Consider the following 20584-nt stretch of genomic DNA (forward strand, 5'->3'; position numbering starts at 1 on the left):
GGAAAAGCAAAGAATCAATGTCTTAAACCATTTATTTTTTTACAACATATACAAATACAAGTTTATTCTTCAAGTCAGCAGAAAGAAAATAGTCCAGGTGGAAAAGTCATGTTTAAAATTGTTCATTTTACATAGTTTCCAAACAATATAAAGACTGGCACATAGTGATGTTGCATTTTCAGAATATGTTGACGTGCTTTAAGAGGCAGAGGAAGATAACTGTACAGATAAGTCATTCTGAAATACCCTATACATGTACTGGAGTGGAACCTATTTACTGCTATTTATTTTTGTGTTTAATTTGCTAACTCTGCCAAATGTCTACCACTACTGAAGTTACAAAATATTTATCACAGACAGGAAAAAACACCACCATTATTACATTTAGTGGGCTACCCTAAAAGTAAACTGAGTTTTATAGTGAAATAGTAACAGTCAGTGATTAAAAAACAAATGTCAGTCGAAGCATTCAGAGAGCTAGAGCAGGATAGTTCAGTTTCAGAAGCTGCAGACTCAACCTTTCACAGAAATGTAAAGCTACCAGCAAGTTCTTCTTTTTTAAAGACAAACGTATGAATGTAAGAGAATATGTTCTTGAAATATTTCAAGATTTTCATGTTAAAGTCTTTAATTCTTGAAAGCACGTGAATCTAGAAGCAGACAGCTTTCTAAAGATGGATGTTGAGATAACTTAATCTAGTAATATTTGTAGCAATAAAAATATTGTGACTGGGTTTTAAAAATTACAACTGACACGGCATTTTTATTATTTTTTATTCTTCTAACTGCTAAACTTGGGATCAGTAAGACAGAACAGGAAACCCTCCAGGCGGTAGGAAGTACCTCCTGGCACGCCCCAGTTTCTGCAAACTGACTAGTCCTGCAGTGGGGCCAGGATCCATGGCTGCCCAGCTTTTGTCCCAGACAGTCACACAACTGTGAGCAGCACATGCTATGCAAGGAAAATGTAAGAAATTGGTAGAAAAGTAACTGGTTTTAAAGTAGTATAGAATAAAATACTTCGGTATTTTTGCCAGTAGGCAACAGTGTGTGAGATTTCTGCCTGTAAACTGTTCAGCATGAGGCCTGCTACCACTCAGAGACTGCATGTTTCTCAAAGGTGTTGATTATTTACATTCCTTTCGTTCAAACTTTATCCTGGAAGCTGCTTCCTGTAAATAGTTTGTAATGTAAAAATAAATGTATTTTCCTAACTGATGTCCAAGCCCAGCCAGAAAGGGACAAAGTTATTTTGTCAGTCTTGTCATAGGAATTTGTGGACAGGTATTCCTGCAGAAATAAAATCTGTGGCTAAGCAGAATAAACTTTCCTATTAGAATAATAACTCAGCACATGAAATATGTTTAACTGGGCTTTCACAAAAGTTAAACAAAACTGTTTAATGCTTCAAATGGTGTTGTATTGTGATTACGATACTTGGAACAAACACAAGGGGAAGGATACTATACTCCTTTCCAGCTTCACCCCAAAATGTACCACATTTAATTAACAGAGGTTTACTTGGTTTACCAATACCTAAACTTGAAGTTAAGTCCTTGATACATGTACATTAATACATGTCATTAGCCTTACACAATTCCAGATGTCTACATGCCTATAAAGTTGGGGAGGTTTAATAGAAAGTTAAATATTTTGCTTAACTCTTTCACTGTAATAAACAGCAGCAAAAGCAACTTCAGACTTTGTTTGATGAGGAAGATACAAATATTAATAAACTACTCCCACAGCTAGAAAACGATTATATTAGCAGAAGTAGTACAAAAGTACTGTTTTTAAATTGCCACTGGACTTCAGGCTACAGTTAGACCTGCATTACACAATGTGACATGGCTACTGTTCTCCCTTGATTTTCCGAGGGTTTTTTTTTAAAATCTATGTAACAGAAAAACATTAGTGGATGACAGCATGGGTGTAAGAACTATCTGTGTTGAATCTAATGAATTAGCAAGTGGTCTTCCAGACTACTATGATACTGTAGGTGATGTTAAGAATTTATTTTCATTGCTGCTGAATATAACAAAAAAAAAAAAAAGCGCCGAACAGGTAAGGGCTAACTCTATAGGAAAGTAAGTATTGTTTCTAAAGTCTATAAAAACACCAAAAGAAACAATTCTTAGTAGTGACAAACTGCTACTGTGTTAAAATAACAGAGAGAATGAAACTAAGAAAAAAAAAAGTTCCATTGTGCAGTAGGTTGATGTATTTCCCAGTAATTCCAAAGTATTCCAAAGCAAACTATGCGTATAAAGCTATAGGTAAGTTGTCACTTCTGACATTTTACTCAGTATCAGTCTGGCATTATGTGTGTGCCGTGGGGTGGGGTAGGGAGAGAGCATACTCATGCTTACAGGGGCTGGCTGTATAGTTAGGATTTGTAACACGTGTGCAGCGGCTGAGCTAGGAGGTGGTAGAGGTTTTAATTAGATCATGTTGCTGAATTGCCCAGTGCTGTTTTGCTACATCAGTACTGAGGATAAGCAGTGGGAAGTGCATGGCTTCTGGGAGGATGTTCCACAGGGAAACAACTTTTTTGTGCGTCTGTGGTTATTTTTCCTGAAAGCTAGAAATTAACCTCTAGAGGGCACTTTTTTGCTTTGGTAATAGCTACTTTATAGACATTTTCTGTAGTGTATAGTGAAGGACTTCCTTAGCTTCTGGTGACAGAATGCAGGGTCTGCTTGTTTATATGCCGGTTACTGACTTTGCTTTCTTTTATTTAATTTTCTAATTACTGCAGGGGGGATGTTGGTTGTCACAGGACTACTGCCTGTAACTTCTTTACCTTTCCTTGCACTACCAAAAGTAAATCTCAGTTTATTTACCCTGCAGTTCTATCCTTTGCCTGATGCAGCTTCTCTTATAGGAGCAGCAGTGTTTTGTGCTCGAGCGCCAAAGCTGATGTGGAATAACGGAGTGCATGAATCACTCTCTGTATTCATGCATTTCCCAATTTAGTCACACCAGGTAACTGAAATGCTTTATTTAGGGATTGCTCTACAGAGACAAAACATGTGCAGAGCAATTTACTCACCACAGATACACTTCTTGTGGGAAATCAAAGGGATGACTGATTTCAGCAGTTGTTTCATTTGTGCCCCTGTATGTTGGTATGGATTGTTTTAACTAACAAAGCACATTAGTAACTCCCATGGAGAAATAAAAGAGACAACCACAACTAACTTAAATATCAAAAGATAAATTCAGCAAATGTAAAACTTCACAACAGTGTTTCTATGTAAACAAAAACGTCACGAGTTATAGTGTAAGAGTTCTTTATACTCTCTGGGTTTAACAGACAAGTAAAAAGACATTTCCTGACTGTATGGAAAAATGTATTTTGAATTCAAAATTTCAAAATATTAATTACATTTATCAATGCATTGTTTTGAGTTTGGTCAGTTTTGGGTATGAAACATTTTGTGCTGAAAAGAAACAACCAGAAAAGTTCAAACATTTTTTCCTCTATATCCAGAGAGACGTAAAAATTCTGCATTTTCTAAAAAGTAGTATATGATAAATATATTATACAATGGCATGTACTCAGAAACATGATAATAAATATTCTTTAAACACAAGCCTGGAAAACTAGAATTTATAAGAAGAAAATGTTCCTTGTCAAAGTATCACTACTAGTTAAGTGTTTTTTAGCTATTGTACATTATTTTGTTAAAGTAGATAAAACATAAATAATTTGAGCATTTTGTGTATATTCACCAAAGTTAAACAGATATGCAGAGGAAGTTACAGTATATTTAAATCTCTTTACAATCACTTAACACAGTGTTTAACAGAAATCTTCAGGTAAAAGTGCATTATTTTAATATAATACACATAAAAGAAAACTCTGGTTCTTTGCCTTCAGTTTCTTTAAAGGCAACTGGCTAAAATTATCTTTTGTTTAAAAAGGGGAGGGTGACAACACATGTTTGTTTACAACATACAGTCCAAGAAAACTTCTTCATCCGCCTACCAAGAATCTGCAGATGTGAAGATGAGGGAAGAGAAGACTTCCAAGAGCTGACAGGCATCTTTCCAATCTACAACATCCCATTTAGGATTCCCAGATTCTGGATGTTAATCCAGCAGTATTGCCTGGATTAAGCATCTGTAGCACAGGGCACAAAATTACTGACCAGTTCAGTCCGCAGCAGGTTCCTTCAAAGGCACTACAGAAGGATTCGATGATGTAAATTCCAGTTTACAAAAAAAAGAAAGAAAAATTCAGAAGAAGAGGGTATGTGACTGGAATCATTCCATAATTTACTTCACTTTGCTTGAGAATTCAAATTATTTTGATTTAGGGTTTTTTATAGTAGCCTAAAAATAAGGTATTAAATTTGTCCCTTCATATTTGAAATATCTTGCAAATGAAAATGTGATTTGAATTCTGTTAATTTAATGATTTAGCAGTAGTATAACTGCATGTCAAATAAGGCTTTAATAATTAGGTGTATGTGGAAAGAAAAATGTAATCTTACATTTGCTATATCTGAGATGGGATTATCAACACTGAAAAAGATTACAGCTCATTGTAAATGAAGAAGAAACTGCTTAGATGGTACCTCAACGCTGTAGTAGCACTATGCAAATATCTCTATAGTGTAGGTCAGTGGACAAGTTACATGTACTATCTTCATATAAATGTGACAGTCTTGTGTATTTCATTTGTTGTTTTAAGTCAAGCAAGATGGAAGAAATTGAAGAGATACAGAAAGGATAGTAAAAATGTTTAAACATTTCTGGCAAAATTTCCACTGAGAGAAATTAACACTATAAACTTGTTTTAGCTAAAAAGGAGATCATCAATCCTGATGATTTTATTATATGCATGCAATAAAAAAATAACACAATCTCTACTGGATACTTCTATTTACTTTGGCCCAAAGCAAAAGAGTAACAGGACATCGTTAATTAAGCACAGTTAGTTGATTAAAATGCATAGTATAAAATCAACCAGGATGGAACATTTTTGGTTTTGTTTTTCAAATGGTCAGAGGAAGTGGGTGAAACTGCAGTCTTCACATCATTCTGATTCACTGTATCAAATGCCGTAATAAATAACTGGAGACCTTACTGATCTTACTGTGCCTACGCACACCAATGTGTAAGGTTTTTATGGATCTTTCTGTTAGTCCTTGTACCTCACTGTGGTTTAACCAACTACAACTTTGAAAACAATACTCTCTAAATCATGTATTAGATGATTGCTCAGAGTTAGAATCAGTATCTCATACCTGAATAGACTACTGTAGGCAGTGGTGCTTATTATTCCATAATGTCACTAAAAGTCAAACTGCACGTGGACCTCTCATCCTTGCCCTGTGGACTGTCCGGCAACACCTGCAGAGGTGGTGATATGAATCCCCGATACTGCTTACTTGACTTGGTTAACTTCTTGAGTTCACTGGTAAAGGAAATGCCTTTTCTTTTGTCATCTCGTGCTGCCTGAAAAAAAAATAAAATCAGATCATAGTTTAATAGGCTGTTAGCTGTGAAATACAGAATTAATATGAAGCACATTTCTAAGCAGGTCTTCCCTTTGAAATTCAGTGCAGCTGTGCTTTCATAGCTAAGCACATACTTCTGATTTGTTCTGAATAAATTAATAGAAAATTATGCAATCAAAGACATGTTTAGCAAATTTGTTATAAACTTGTATAAAAATCTGTGCTTATGACACTGTCCCTTTAAAGCAGCAACTGCTGTGGCTTGGTGGCATCTGCTGGAAAGGAGAACACAGCTCCTTCTCGCAACAGGCCCATACTTCATTCCTGCCATTTTCCAAAGCCTGAGATAAAGCAACAGAACTTTTCCACTGAGCAGGAATAAAGGGGACTTGATTCCAGTAGTTTTTAAGTTTTGCCCATTTGAATAGTCCTGCTTTACTGGGATGGGGAGCATGGCACACACAGCCAGATTTTGAAAAACAGCTGGTAGGAAAAGATAAGGATGGCCACGGCATTTGCAGGCTGCGAGGGAATCGTGTTGCTGGACATAACTGATGCAGTTTTACAATGAAAAGAAGTAAGGCAGGTGCGGAGAAAAGAGGAATCTGATTTTTGCTGTAGTCCTCTCCCCACTCATCCTTACGCCACTGAAATGCCATCCTCCCTCCCACTGAAAGTAGGTTCCCATTAAACTGATCATACACCATCTATGAAACCTGCTGCAAAATATTTAATCTTTTACCTGAACCTGTTCTTTGAGTTTAAGGATAAATTTTCCTGCTCCCTTCCACTTGCTTTGGGCATGAAACACACACTCTTGATCAGAGAGAATCCTCTGGGATGGTTTAGATGTTGAGGACTTCTTGTTTGCTGGCTCTTTTGTCACCTCTTCCAAAAGCACGTAATCACTTGGATTTGGATTGCTCAAAATGCTGTAGGAGTATTTGGCTTTGCAAAGAGTCTGTTTAAAAGCAGGGAAAAAAAAAAAGACAAAAAAAAAAAAAAAGGCATTCCTTCAGATTCAGGTTACTAAAGTGATTCCTCAGCCTAGTGCTGAGAACAAACCCCACCTGGTCTTGTGTGAAACCAGCCTCCACCCTACCTGTTACAGACCTACTAACTGGAAATGTGCTGCTTACCTGCTGTATGACATCCTGAGCTGTGCTAAAGCGGGGAGCTTTGATGACAGTGCGTGGTTGCTCTGGGGAGACATCATGTACCTGAACAAAGAAACTGTCATCCTCAGAGCTGATGGCTGTGTCTTCCTTTGCTTCTTGAAAGACATTTCGCTCATTTAAATTCTATAGAAAAAGGAGAGCCAAATTCATGTACTTCAGAGAGATAACCAATAGCTGGTGGACAGAAAATTTTTTATCGCTTGAAAACTGGAGACTGCTGTGGCCCCATGTCCATTTCATTAGTCTTATATAGAAGATTTTTGACAAGAAACTATTGCTCATAATAAATACTTGTGTTTCTAAAATTGATGTCTGAAATACCTGACACTGGAAATACCTGAATACAGTAGGCAAGGAATGGAAACATATGCATAGTACCACATTATACAAAAATTATCACTTAAATCTTTATTTCCTTATGTGTGCACAAGCATGTAATGGTGACATTAAGATGGAAGATGGTGGTAAGTGTCCTTTTCTTTCCTTGTCCCAGCACTAAAGCCAAACGAATTTAGAGAGCAAAGAGTCTGCATGAACATTTTCCTGTGAAGCAAGAGGAAGGCTGCTTCTCTGTCCTTTTTTCAGACTCTATGACTACTGCAGATTTTAGAGAGAATTCCTCCCTGCACCTTCCCTCAGATAAAGCATTTCTCTCCAACCCCTTGTAACACAGCTTGAATTCATAAGCTGTAAACATGGGCTGCGTGTCACACACCCTACAAGTGGACCCACTCCTTGTTTTTCCATGCAAATTTGCAGCTTCATTTCTAGCTCCAAGATCTGAGGCTGCTACCTGCAGAAAGGCTCAAAATTGTAATGTTTTGTGTTGCTAGTACCACAGGACAAAAATAGAACATATTTTTCGCATATACTAAGATTTTAACCCATGTTTTCTGAAAGAATGGGGTTTGGCAGTGACACATTTGTAGTCGCATACACTTAAGTGTTGCAGTCAACTGAAGCAGGCAGGCTACTATTTCCACAAACAAATTTCTACCTAGTAATTTTTGCTCCAAATATTAGAGGAAAACAAAATACATATTTGTTTAATATAATTGTAATTTGTCAAATTGAAGCTTTAGGAAAAGTTGTATCAAAATAATCAGTTAAAAATACATTTTTTTCAGTTTAAAGGATCCCAGAGGATCTCTGTCATTTGTCTATGTGAAATCTGTGTATATAAACAAATGTGTACATATATTACTATGTTCAGATGAAGCAAGCATTATTATACACTGAACTGACCTAAGGAAGTGCCTCTGAAAATGAGATCATTAAGTGTCTTTCTCCTGCTTTTTTGTTTCTCTCTCACAAGCCTGGACACTAGCATATTTTCAAGCTGTGGATGTTTTGCTCATAGTTTAAACTGAAGTAATCGCACCACCTTTCTCCTTTAAATTAAAAGAAATCACCTATTTCATTATTTTAGGCTATCATTGATAAATTGATCATCCTTTGAGGTTTTTAGATTTAATACTGAAATCCTTTCTAATTTTTCTGAACAGAGAAGTTGCTGACATCTAAACTGATAACTGTAGTCTGGAGTTCTGTTATCTACAATCCTTTGGTATTAACTATTATCTTTCTTTATACTAATTTCCTATCATGTCAGAATGTAGATTTGCATCAAATTAGAAATATGAGTCAAAACAGTAAGCTAGTGGCACTGAACCATTGGCTAAGCAATAATGATTAAACACCATATAGCTGATACTAGAGCTGAACAAAGTCAATTTAGTCTCACACAGGTGTAGAAAGTCTAGTTGTGCTTACTCAAGACCTACGTTTGTTTTTAAACAATGTACACAGCATTGACATTACTCACCAAGGAGTGAAACAAACACTGCACCCTTTTGTTTCCTGATCCTAACAGCTATTTTTAGCCACCTTTGTAAATAGCAATTTATCTAAAACAGACTTACTTCCTCTCGGGCTTTAAAGATAATCCTTCCAACATATCCTTCTTCTGGGAACCAACTGTTCAAAAGCTGCACTAGCCCTTCTTCAGGACCAATCACTCTCTGGAATGGTGGTTTTCTGCATTCACTCTTTTCTTTAGATATAAAACTTTTCTCTTCCATCAGAAAATAGTCTGCAGCACATGACTCGGTGCCTTTTGTGGTAGCCAAGAGCTAAGACAGACCACAATAAACACATAGCAATTAGAATGCTAAATATAAACACTGCATAATTAGTAGTTATAAATGAGACTGAATAAGGAAGCTTTAAGAATCAGTAACTATTCTGATAGTGCAGGCAAGATTTCTGATGTGCTATTTATTATTCAGATATTTTACTCCAGGGTAATGTACTGTTCTCTTTAGCCTAGCCAAGCAGTTCAACTATTCCAGACAAGGCAGTACTATTTAAGCTTATTTCTGTCCTGTTTGGCTGGCCAGACAATTTATTCATAATCCTAGGACAGTACAGTCTTTTCCCACTGCTAGAATAACAATCCCTGTTGAGTTAACTGGTTTTTCTGCTCATGAACTTAGCCCTCTAACTTTTACTCTGTATTCCCATGGTGCTCAAGTTCAAAGAATTGCGCAGAAATGTTTGCCCTTGTTGTAAGGACAGCCCACTGCCTTTGTTGGTCAGAAAGATTGTTTTTCTCATCTGCATATGCCCAAATATTAAAATACTAACAGGGAATATGTTCAAAGATTTAAAAGCATTCTCTGAAGCCAAGATTGGGAATATTTCGCTGATGATACTCTGTTTGCAATGTTATAAATTCCATGGTAATACATTTCTAAAGCACATCCTGTGATGAACTACAATGACCCTGCATGTGAGAAATGCAGGGAGACGTATGTCCAGAATGATGTTAGTGTGGATTCTTGAAATTAGAGTCTGCAATTCAGTGGGTAGCTTACCTGATGGAGAAGCTGTGCAGCCGTGGTCCCGCCACTTATATTAAAAACAGTGAAAGGCTCTGGGCCTGGAATTCCATGAATTGTCACTTTGTAAGTCCCAGCAGCTTTCCTCTCCCCCATGCTAAACAACTGTTCAGACAACATTCAACAGGTTACTGAATGTTTTTATGCAAGCATGTTATTTTTAGGTTGCTTAAAAGAAACTGTACACACAAGTTGTAAGGATCTTGACAGAGCAAAGCTATCCAGTTAATACATAGCTCTTATGCTACAGATCAAGGCATTACCCCCTCCCCCCCCCCCCAAAAAAAAAAAAAAAAAGACTGTGCTCCACCCTACCTTGAAGCAGAAGAGAAAAAAGAAAAAAGGGAGTTTTCCAGTAAGAGTGCATAAACTGCCACTGGACAAAGGGTAGACCTCCATCACTCACTATCCATTCTAGCTGAGCTCAGACTATTTGGATTCAGTGTACAAATTACTGGATGAAAATCTATAGCTTTGTTTTACCCTCCAAACCATTTACGTTGTTCCTTTCTGCCCTAGTAATTCAACCAAGATATGTGTTTGGCATGTATTCATAGGAGGCTAATGTCTGCAACACATCTGCTGCACACACAGTAGCTCAGGAGGTTTTATCTAACTTTAGGAATCAGCAAAATAATAATATACATGCTTAAAGTTACTAAAACACAAGGAACCCGGGTAACCTAACATTAAGGGTATTAAAAAAAAATTATATCAATCCATGCATACATATTCTGATATATATAATACACATCTGTGTTTGTATGTATACATATTTGTACAGATAAACATATAGATGTGCAAAACCACACATATAAAAATATTAATGTATTTATGGAAATACAAACTCCATCTTTTCCTGTGATAGAATTCAATTTTATTCTCATTATCCCAAAGCTGTTAATAATTTGCATCTTTCTTTGTCCAAAATACAGTGCTTATGATTCAAGCATAAAGGAATGCATGAGGCAGCTCTGAACCTTACTGCTCAACCACACTCCTTCTGCAGCACAGGAGCTCTTGTGCTACATCTAAATACACCAGAAGCCCAACTTTGAAAAGATTTACCCTCCCACAGTTTCAGCCCAGTGGGATAACTTTACTTCCACCAAAGCCCAAAAGAGTTAGGCATCGAAGTATTTCTGAAAAATGTGCAGGTTTAGGGGCTGAACAGTCTGGTTCTAGAAGTCTTCAGACCACAGTAGTTATTTCGACAAGAATAAATGGTATTCATAAAAAAATTAGTTAAATTACCAGAGATGCAGGCAGAGTGTTTCCAGAGGGACTTTCTTCCATTCTCCGGCTGTTTATGAACAAACTAGAAATTTCTAATGCTTCATTGTGCAGGTTATGGAGCTGGACATGTCTATAGCCTAAAGAGAAAAAATCCTTTTTAACTACTTTGCCACATCCTAGGACACAAGTCTCATCAATGGAAAACTCAACTTTGCTATATTTATAGCTACAATTTCCCAAACCTATAAGATTTAATGCACTGCATTAATACTCTCTGTCTGTACAACAGTGTAACCCAAATGTTATTATCTGCTGAGTGGCTCATACAGCTGCCTACCTTTGTTTTGTGGTAATATTCAATATATTCATATATGAAATAGCTAAATTTTAGACTATGAATGAAACAAGGACAAATTCTTACTGGGAAAATGCATATCTATGGCTAGATCTTCTCATATGTTAAGTCTGTTGTGTGGTATTACAGTGTCACGAAGCAAATATGAAAGTATTTTTGCAGTTTTACTGAAGAGCTGCTGACAATATGGAAACTCCCTCCCCCAGATATCACAGAATTAACGATGCTTCCTCTTCTCACCTTTTTTCATCTTTCCTTTACCTCTCCTCCAGCCATGGCTGCAAGAAGTGCAATTCCCCTCTGCCCAGTGATCACCAGTTACAGCAGTTTCTTGGGCAAAGGACAAGGCAGGGAGTGAAACCACCCCACACTTCCTAAGGGAGCAGCAAGTCTCAAGGTGAACACAAGGTCACAACCACAGCTCAGGATCAGAGCAACTGCATGCAAGATGCCCAGTCTCTGCAACAGTACTGGATGGGACTTTCTACAAGTCACTGGGGCAGCCTCCAGCTACTAGATCAGCATCATACTGCCAGGGCAAAGCATGTTGTCTGATACTTGTTCCCTATCTCCTTTAGAAAAATGCAACCAGCTGATTAAAAATATCCCTCTGGAAGGATTCAGTCCCGGAATCTGCTGGACCATTTTGGCATAGGGTGTCACTACAACCTATACTGTACCTCTTTTTAGAGCTTTTAGGGGAATGATTCTCTGAGCTGTTACAGCTGAGCTGTTATTTTCAACAACTGCAAACCGCAGAAAGACCAAATCTTCAAAGTGAACCCGGAAAAGGAACTGTTCATTCCACATGGGGTTGAGAGTGTTGCGATGAATGGGCTTTGTCCGGAAATGGCAGCTATCCAGAGGCATCCCCAGCACATCGATTTCAATGCAGGGACTGCCCATGCTATTGCTAGGGCAGACGTTCTGTCCAGACACAATCTGAAGCCGAGGAGTACAGAGAGAAACCAATTAGTGGAGTAATTCTTTTACTGTCACAATCCTGAGCTAAATATTGTTTAGCACACTCCTAAGTTCGAACAGTTTGTTAACATGCTGATTTAACTGTAACACTCCTCTACTTTTGTAATTACCAGGGCAGTTGAAGCAGAGCTGCTTCAACCCCTCGGCTCCAGGCCATTGCTACGGTATCTTTCCTCTGAAAAAAATACACTATACATCATGAGTGTAACCATTCAAGGCATCTGAAAGTTAATCCAGAAAGAATGTACCAGTAACACAGTCAAAAAGGATCAAATTTTCTTCTCCGTTACTCAGGGGTGATGGCACTGACCTCTGGCTTGCTTTGGCGTATACAACACAAGAATTAGGTGTGCAATTGCCACAGCTGGGAGAATTTTGATTCTTATGAATCTCACTTTTCTGAAACATTTCCTGGAAGGAACTAGTTTCTTAGAATACTTTTTTTTTTGGCCACAAATCCATGAATTATGTATCTTATAATATAACTTTCAAAAAATATTTTTCTAAGATTCAGTACAGTTTTTTATAATGGCTTTCTGTGTAGCTTCTCAAGTGTTTGCAAACGTGTGAAACATCCAGGCACACATTTTACACAGCTGTGTAGTACCAGGGAAAATGCTTTCAGGACTGGGTTTTGGTAAATACTGTGGAGGAAGCAGTTAAAGTAACAATGGATGCAAACCAGACAGTAAAATAAAATAAAGACAATTATTTGCTCCCTTCCCTTCCAGTTTGTTAGTTATGCTGACCTTCAGAAGTACAAGCAACAATTAAGGGTGCAATCTTTTCATACAGAAGCATGACTGTAATGCTGGTTAAAGACTATAGTTTAATGTTGTCTACTTCTATCTGTTTGGCTGTATGAAATTCCCTTTTAATGTACTTACTGTTAAAGAATATATAGCTGGCTCTTTATTATCAAGATCTCTTTCTAACGGACAGAACTGCTGGTACATTGAACAATTTTTATCCCACAGAACAGGAGGTTTCAAAACATATCCACAGCCACCATTAGCCTCAAACATCGCTGCATTAAGTTGCAGAGGAAGATCTGTGAAAGTAAGGCAGCCAAAACTGATGAAGAGCAATGGTACAATGGAAAAACTGTTACAGTGAAGACAAAGACATGTTTTAAGTATCTTTTTTGTTGTAGCTGTGTACTATCAATTAATTCCTGGTTTTCAGAGATAGCTGTAATTTATGTATCCAATCTATCTAATACTTACACAAAATTGTAAGAACAGTTCATTCTTTTCTATCCTTCTCTGTTGTCTTTATCCAACTCTAGGGCTTGCCTACACCTGTTTTCTGAGAAGTTTCTAGGTGTTTTCCCTGAACTGCAGAATGAAAAAGCAGTGACTGTGTAGTTTTGTTGATGACCTAATGGGTCCCCCATCAAAAAGGTGAAGGAACACAAGACAGGATAGAAAATGGCTCCAAAATGTTTCAACATTAAACTAGCATTCAAGGTGGCACTTCTAAGTGAAAAAATAGTTCAGTACCTTTTTATACTGGAAACTATCAGAAAGGGGTAACAGCTACTTGAACTCGGGGAAAAAACAACCTTCAGCACTAAAATAAAAATAAAAACAGAAGGTGTTGCTGTCCAGGCACTTCTGTGCTATCAGGAAATCTGCTACTCCTGAATCCTGGGGTTGGATTGTCATGGTATGAACCTGCTTGTGCTGGGGCGCATAGACAGGTAGATCCCCTTGTGATAGCAGGTAGAAGCAAATGTCAAATGCAAATTCACAGTTTAAGGACTTATTTCACATTTAAAATGCGAAATTTTAATAAATGTGAAAATTTAATAAAATGTGAAATTTAAAATGTGAAATACTTAACACATAAATGGGGCCTACAGGAAATATGGGGAGGGTCTCTTAATCAGGGAGTGTAGCAATAGGATGAGGGGTAGCAGTTTTAAACTGAAATAGGGAAGATTTAGATTAGATATAAGGAAGAAATTCTTTAATGTGGAGGTAGTGAGAACTGGAACAGGTTGCCCAGTGAAGTTGTGGCTGCCCCCTCCCTGGCAGTGTTCAAGGCCAGGTGGGAATGGGGCTTTGAGCAACCTGGTCTGGTGCAAGGTGTCTGCCCATGGAACTAGATGGTCTTTAAGGTCCCTTCTAATCCAAACCATTCTAAGATTGTAAAAAAATGTATTAAAATATATGTTCGTGTACCCATACCATCTGTTTGGTAGTTAAGAGCCACGAGCTGTACACCATGGAGCCAGAAGATCAGTGGATGGGGATTTGAGGAGTCGATGCGCGTGGCAGCAGGGTAGGTCCTCAGGAGCTGACAGGTGGTGTGCTGGATCAGCTTCTGAGAGTATCGCCGGCACAGCCGCTTGGCAGCGTTCTCATTCAGGGAGGAGATATGATAGCACTTGGGCGTCCTTATGATAGCACTGAGAGAAGCTGGAGAGTTGTAAGGAGAGCAAGGCTCTTCCCAGGTCTGCCGCATCACATCAAAAGGACCTGGAAAATAAACAGTACCCTCAAGTTACAGCTTCAGATCCAGAGTCTCCAAGAATTCAATGCTGTCTAGTGAAGTATGTGTGCTTACTTTGGTTATGGTAGAAAAAGATGATCCTGGAAAATTACACCACTCAGTGTGTCACATTCCTTCTTTACACAGTAAAAACAATCCACAGAGGGAACATAATGTTTAAGTATTGAAATGAAACTGTGATTAGATATGCTAACAACCATTTTTTTTTTCACAAATAAATACTTAATTGGCATTTGCCTCTATAAAATAAAGGAATAAAATTCCATACATTCTACATGAGGAAGGGAGGCAAGACTGAAACCCATGTGCTAAGTCACCAAACAGGCGGTCTACAGAGGCCATAAGAGTTTTGGGACAAAGACACCAAAATACTTCTATGCTTTAGAATTAGACACTAGACTTCTTCATTTCTAGGACACTGGCCTCTAGAAGGGAATCTACCCTGTCTGATGCAGCTGTGACCTTGGGCTGAAAAAACCGCAACATTCCTTGAACCAGAAAATGAGTACAAGAAAAGGCACAACTCCACTTTATGGCATTCACCTGAAAGACAGGGGATCTGGGTCTCATCCTTGTTCCAGAACCTTTTCTATACTTTCTTTGTATTTGTTTACATCTGTTCATATACAATTTCCAAGCTCACTGAATCACCTGCAGAGCCTAAATACCCCCAAGGTGGAATACAGGAGTTTGCATGATTACACGTTTGTACTTGGCTGAATTTTAGGCAACTAAGTCCTACTTCAGACACTAAAAATCCTTTTCTGGATCTAGCCCAACAGTTCTGCCTTCCACTTGTACTTTGAAAATATTCATTCATACCTTTTAAAATACAAATTTTAAGATACATCATGTAAAATGTATGTTAGTTTTGAATCGTTTATGAATTGGGGTCTTCATATTCCTGACCAAGTAATCCTATTTTAACATTCCACACTCAACACTTCAGTGTTACTGTAATAGCTGCAGCGCTAATGAAAAACCATTCCAAAGTTCAACATTTTACACATTGTAAAGTATTTGATCTTTAACAACTTGGTCTGGTATATGTGTTGGATTACAGAGTCACTCCATGTGACTGGTGAAAGAAGATGCTAACTTTACCTTTTCCAGATGCTTTGGCAAGAGTAGCTGACTCCCCAGGGCTCAGCCTGCCAGGATTGTTGCCAAAAATGGACTTCCTGCTTTTTCTTTCTTTTCCTCTGCTAGAGCCAGATGGGTTTAGAGTTGACAAGCCTGTTCCCATAAATGTAAAATAAATGAGCCAAAAAACATGACCAAGAGGGCATGACATTTTCCATCATATTTTACATTATTTTTGAAGGCATGAATACTCCTGTTATACAGTACACAGGGCAAGCAGTGTATTTTTCCCCATAATTTAATATTAACATCTTTACATACATACATGCCTTTATATATGTATATATTATGTGTGTTTATATATATAATGTATATAAAAACTTATATGAAGCAATACAATATACAGTTCTCTCTCTATGATATAACTTTTCTCCAGCTTACTTTTTGGCTTGCAGAAGGTATTATTGGATCTGTCTCAAATTATCAAATGGTCCTAATTAATACTAAAAAAATCTTCAGTAACAGTCCCAATGTATTTGTCCTTAGAATGATTTTTTTAAAACTCATGAAATTCACTAGGATAGGATTCCCGTATAATTAAATAAATGCAAGAATATGATTTAAAGATACAATGTAAAGGAAAAAGTACAAATGCTGTTGGTTAAACAGTTTAACCTCAAGATGCTTTCAGAGTTACCTTCTTCTGTTCAAAATTTGTATTTCAATGATGGGAAATATGGTAGATGTGCAAGATCCATTAGGTATTTAATGACCAATATGTACTAGAAGTAAAGCTGGAAAGGTATCGTATAGCTATTATTCAAACAGATGTATTCTAGCAAAATAATCATTAAAATCATGACCTAAATCCCAGTGAAATAAACAGACAATCCCCATTAAGGTCCGTTTCTTTCTGTTGACTTGGAGAGAGAACACAGCAGACCAAAATTAAAGTCAAAATGCACAATATTTATTATAACACCCACAGTAGTGACGTGTGGGATTCTCTTGTGATATAAAATACAACAAAGCAAGTACACTTTTTTTTGACGAACTGTGACTCACAAAACAACCTTCATGAACTCACATCAATTCACACCTGCCTAAAGACAGTTCTGGATTTAATTCTACTATGTCAACTACAAATACAAATCACAAAGAGGGCTCTCTTCTACTGAAGTCTGTCCACAGCTGTAAATTTTCAGCTCTCAATCTTTATGGCATGTCTACATGTAATTAGTAAAGCTATGTTGATAGTTTCAGTGGAACTGCTTGGGTTAGTAAAATTTAGGATATACATAAATGTTTTCAGCATTGGAGACGTACTGTCTCTTTGGGCCAAAGCATACACATAAACCATACAAGATGGTAGAAGTTGAGATCAAGGAATATGAACTGACTAGAAGAATGAGGAGTCATGCACTGTGTTTCCAGCACTATTTAATCCCAAGTTTTCAATGGATCAAATGGATTTGGCAGGCAAGATCCAGGTTTCAAAATCCTGTTGTGGAGACAGTCACTGAGGAAACAGACAAACCTCATAAATCATCAGAGTGCAATGCAAAATGCCAAGGTTAACTGTACCCAGTGTGGTGGGCACAGGGTAAGATGCAGCTGGGAGTTTTCTCTCAGTCTTTCCCATAGCCATGCTTTTGCACGTGACACTCCTCCTCCCAGAGGCAAGCTCCATTTTTCACTCCAATTTAAACTTGACTCCAATAGCATCACCTATTCATAGAATCATAAATTCCTAAAATAATGGAGTTTAGCAAGGATCTGGAATTCTGATCCAACCCTCTGGACAAGCCAAGATCAACTTAGATCTCACCATTCTGCTCATAGATCCTATCATACTACTAGAATAACAGAGTAAACGTTTTGTGTTTCCCTATAACCCCTATGCTCCAAACTTTGAGTTACAGAATTTAGTGCCCATGTCTCATGTTAGATATAAGCACAGTGCTTTACTGCTTTTAGATTTTTAATCCAGAGGATGGCAAACTTCCCTGCTCCTTGTATTCTAACCATGCTAAAGTAACAGGTTAAATTAATTAATTGTCACCTTCTCACCATGTGTTTCAGACCAACAGCCAGATAATATGAGGGTTTGCAAACCTTGAAAAAGAATTTACAGTACTTTTTTATGTAGGGAGCCCTTTTTTATGTTCATTTTAATTTCCTGAAAAGTGACACCATAGGGGCAGGTAGTGTGATACACTGGAGATGGTGACTGAATTTCATGCTGGTTAGCTCAGGTGACTCCCAGCTCTCTGCACTTGATTGTGCAGATCCTGTTTTCATGTATTCAACTTCCTCTACTCACTGTGTAAGGATCCTCAGCACCAAGGCAACAAGCCATGTGCCAGTGGGTTATAGCAGTACTGTGCTCAAGTATGCTTCACTGCCCTCACCCTGGGTGACCCAAAAAACCAGATCTTCACCCTCTTAGATAATGGTATGATGATACCCAAGAGACTGAAACTGAAGTTAAGCAAGGACTGTAAGGGTCAAAAAACACTGAAACAACAAGAGCTGTGGTGGATTCTTTGTTACCAGAGATTTTATAACAAGAAATGTTATTTTCTCCACATGATAAATACTGTTTTGACGAGGGAGCACTTAGGGAAGTCTGTGTTACTCAGTAGGCTAGGGTAAGTGAACATAATGGTCCTTGTCCTTTTTTATAGTCATGAATTAATGATTAACCTTCAGGGACATAGGCAACTGTAAACATAGAATAGAAATATATGAAGACAGGAGAAATAAAATATATACACCACTGATCAGCCACTGAGATGAGTTCTGCCCTATTTCCAAAACTCTTGCATTTTCTGAGTCTGTTAGGAACCTGGTCATAGAGCTGGGTCTACCAGCCTTGTTCTCATTATTAATGGACAATATTGGGGTATGGCAGTGCACCACATCTGTGTCCTCCAGCGAAGCAGAGGAATCCAATCAGTAGCATGGTGGCCATGGAAGTCTACATATCTTGAAGAGAAGGTGGTATTTGTCTCAAAAGGAGACAATTTGTTAGAAAACTAATTTCTACAGCTTCATGTGTTCATCTGTGAAAGGAACTAATTTTCTTAATTGTTCTATTCAGATCCTCTTTAAAGCAAGAAGAAGAAATCTGATAAGGAAAGCAGGTATTTCTTTTATAACTGAAATTACATTTAAAAAACTGAAATATTTTAAAGTTTTCTTTGAACATCAGAACTTCTTTGTGAGTCAAAATGCTTGGAACAACTTAAACTATCTGTTTAATCTTGAATATCATTCTTTAAAAGAAAATATTTTATTTGAAAGATATCTTATTGCATATTTCATTAAAAAGAGTATCAGATATGAATTTTTAGAAGTTATTATTTTTACAAGTGACACCTACAATTCTTAAAGTTATAAAAGATTATAAAAGAATGTCTCTCCATTTTTCAGCATGTTTATCTTGCCTATTTGACACTATTTTATGTTTGGTTAGCTTCTCTAATCTGATTATAGTTCTATTTATATAAGATCATGATTTGGCAGAATTTCTAACTTTTCCACAGAGAACCATTCCATTAAAAAGCAGATTTTTAATTCAAAACATTAACGACATCAATAAACAATAAATTCTCAATTTAAAAGTATTTATGTACACAGTATGAGCCAAAACATACTCAACCTCATGTTTCAGTACTGAAAAAGTAACTATCAGTGATCTTCTCTTCAGTTACTCCCTCTCCTTTTCCTCTGCAAACATTATTCTTCCTACTGTACAAAAGATGATCCTCCTATTTCCTTAACCCCTTCCATAAAGAGAGCGTGTGATTGTGCAATCAGTTGTATTCACCCACCCCACAGAACGGCTGCTTTACCCCCACAAATGGCTCCCCTCCTATGTGCTTAGGAAAGAACAGAAGATGCAGCTGCAGACAAAGGTGAAACACACTAAACTAAGGTTGCTTAAAGAAATGTGACAAGTTCTTCCTGCAAGGTTTTACAAATATTTTCCTTCCTAATTCAGTAGGTCCTTACATGGAAACTCAGAGCTCTTAAGATAAAGCTTTCTGCTGTCTGTCATTTGGCAATGAAGCAGTTGTCTAAGTTGTGGAGACTGGCAAATTTCACTTTTGTAAACATTTTAATACAGCAAACAATATGTCTTCACATAATTTATGAATACTACTTCTCAGCCAGGAACTATTATTATGTAGACTACCAAATCATCAAGAAAAAAGTTCCTTGACTACTTCAATTTGAAAATGCTTGTACTAACTAATTCAAAACATAAACATAATGTCTCCAAGAATCAGAAAGCTTAAAGCAGTAAAACATGGCAGTGTACTTACCAGGGAACTTTACAGCTTGACAGTAAATTACAAGATCTGATAGCTCTGGGGCTATCTGTCTGCTTTCCTTCTTATTTTGTGGAAGATAGAATTCTTCACCCAGCTCCATGTCATAAACCTAAGTGACAATCCCAAGAACATATAATAATAAAATTACTGAAAGTACTCTTGCATATCTTACTTACGTCTTTATCTCATTCTTCCTGTATGGTTTGCTGTCTTCACCTAACACATCTTTGTGTGCAGGTTTATGAATCAATACCTGTCACTAGTACTGCGGTAGCATAAAGGCCACAGAGTCAGTTCTACAAACGTTTAGATCACAATCAATCACGTTCAGGAGAAACTACAATTTACTAAACAGCAATGCATTGGTTCAGTTGTCAGATGACTTAGTAAAAGGTAATGTGGCTATTTGATGTCATAGTGTAGTATTTTAAAGTTATTTAGATACACAAAGATGCGGAAGATTCAGATGAAATCTTCAGTTTCATTGATGTTAATGGCAATTGGATATCTAAATAGACTTCTG

General features: G+C 37.3%; 1 protein-coding gene across 2 annotated transcripts in view; it reads right to left on the bottom strand.

Moving 5' to 3' along the window:
- Window positions 1-14: 14 nt before the first annotated feature.
- The window catches only part of PLCE1 (phospholipase C epsilon 1), a 161761-nt gene continuing 141191 nt past the window's right edge, over window positions 15-20584 (bottom strand). For both annotated transcript variants that reach the window (XM_074907442.1, XM_074907441.1), the window contains 12 exons: window positions 20053-20170; window positions 15743-15874; window positions 14314-14604; window positions 13009-13172; window positions 11818-12079; window positions 10801-10919; window positions 9523-9651; window positions 8569-8778; window positions 6608-6769; window positions 6211-6429; window positions 5256-5466; window positions 15-4187 (listed from right to left, as the gene is read on the bottom strand). In XM_074907442.1, the coding sequence (XP_074763543.1) occupies window positions 5287-5466; window positions 6211-6429; window positions 6608-6769; window positions 8569-8778; window positions 9523-9651; window positions 10801-10919; window positions 11818-12079; window positions 13009-13172; window positions 14314-14604; window positions 15743-15874; window positions 20053-20170 (1986 nt within the window). In that variant the 3' untranslated portion in view covers window positions 15-4187; window positions 5256-5286. The remainder of the gene's footprint in view (window positions 4188-5255; window positions 5467-6210; window positions 6430-6607; window positions 6770-8568; window positions 8779-9522; window positions 9652-10800; window positions 10920-11817; window positions 12080-13008; window positions 13173-14313; window positions 14605-15742; window positions 15875-20052; window positions 20171-20584) is intronic.

This window comes from Athene noctua, chromosome 5, assembly GCF_965140245.1.
Source record: "Athene noctua chromosome 5, bAthNoc1.hap1.1, whole genome shotgun sequence".
Lineage (NCBI taxonomy): Eukaryota > Metazoa > Chordata > Aves > Strigiformes > Strigidae > Athene > Athene noctua.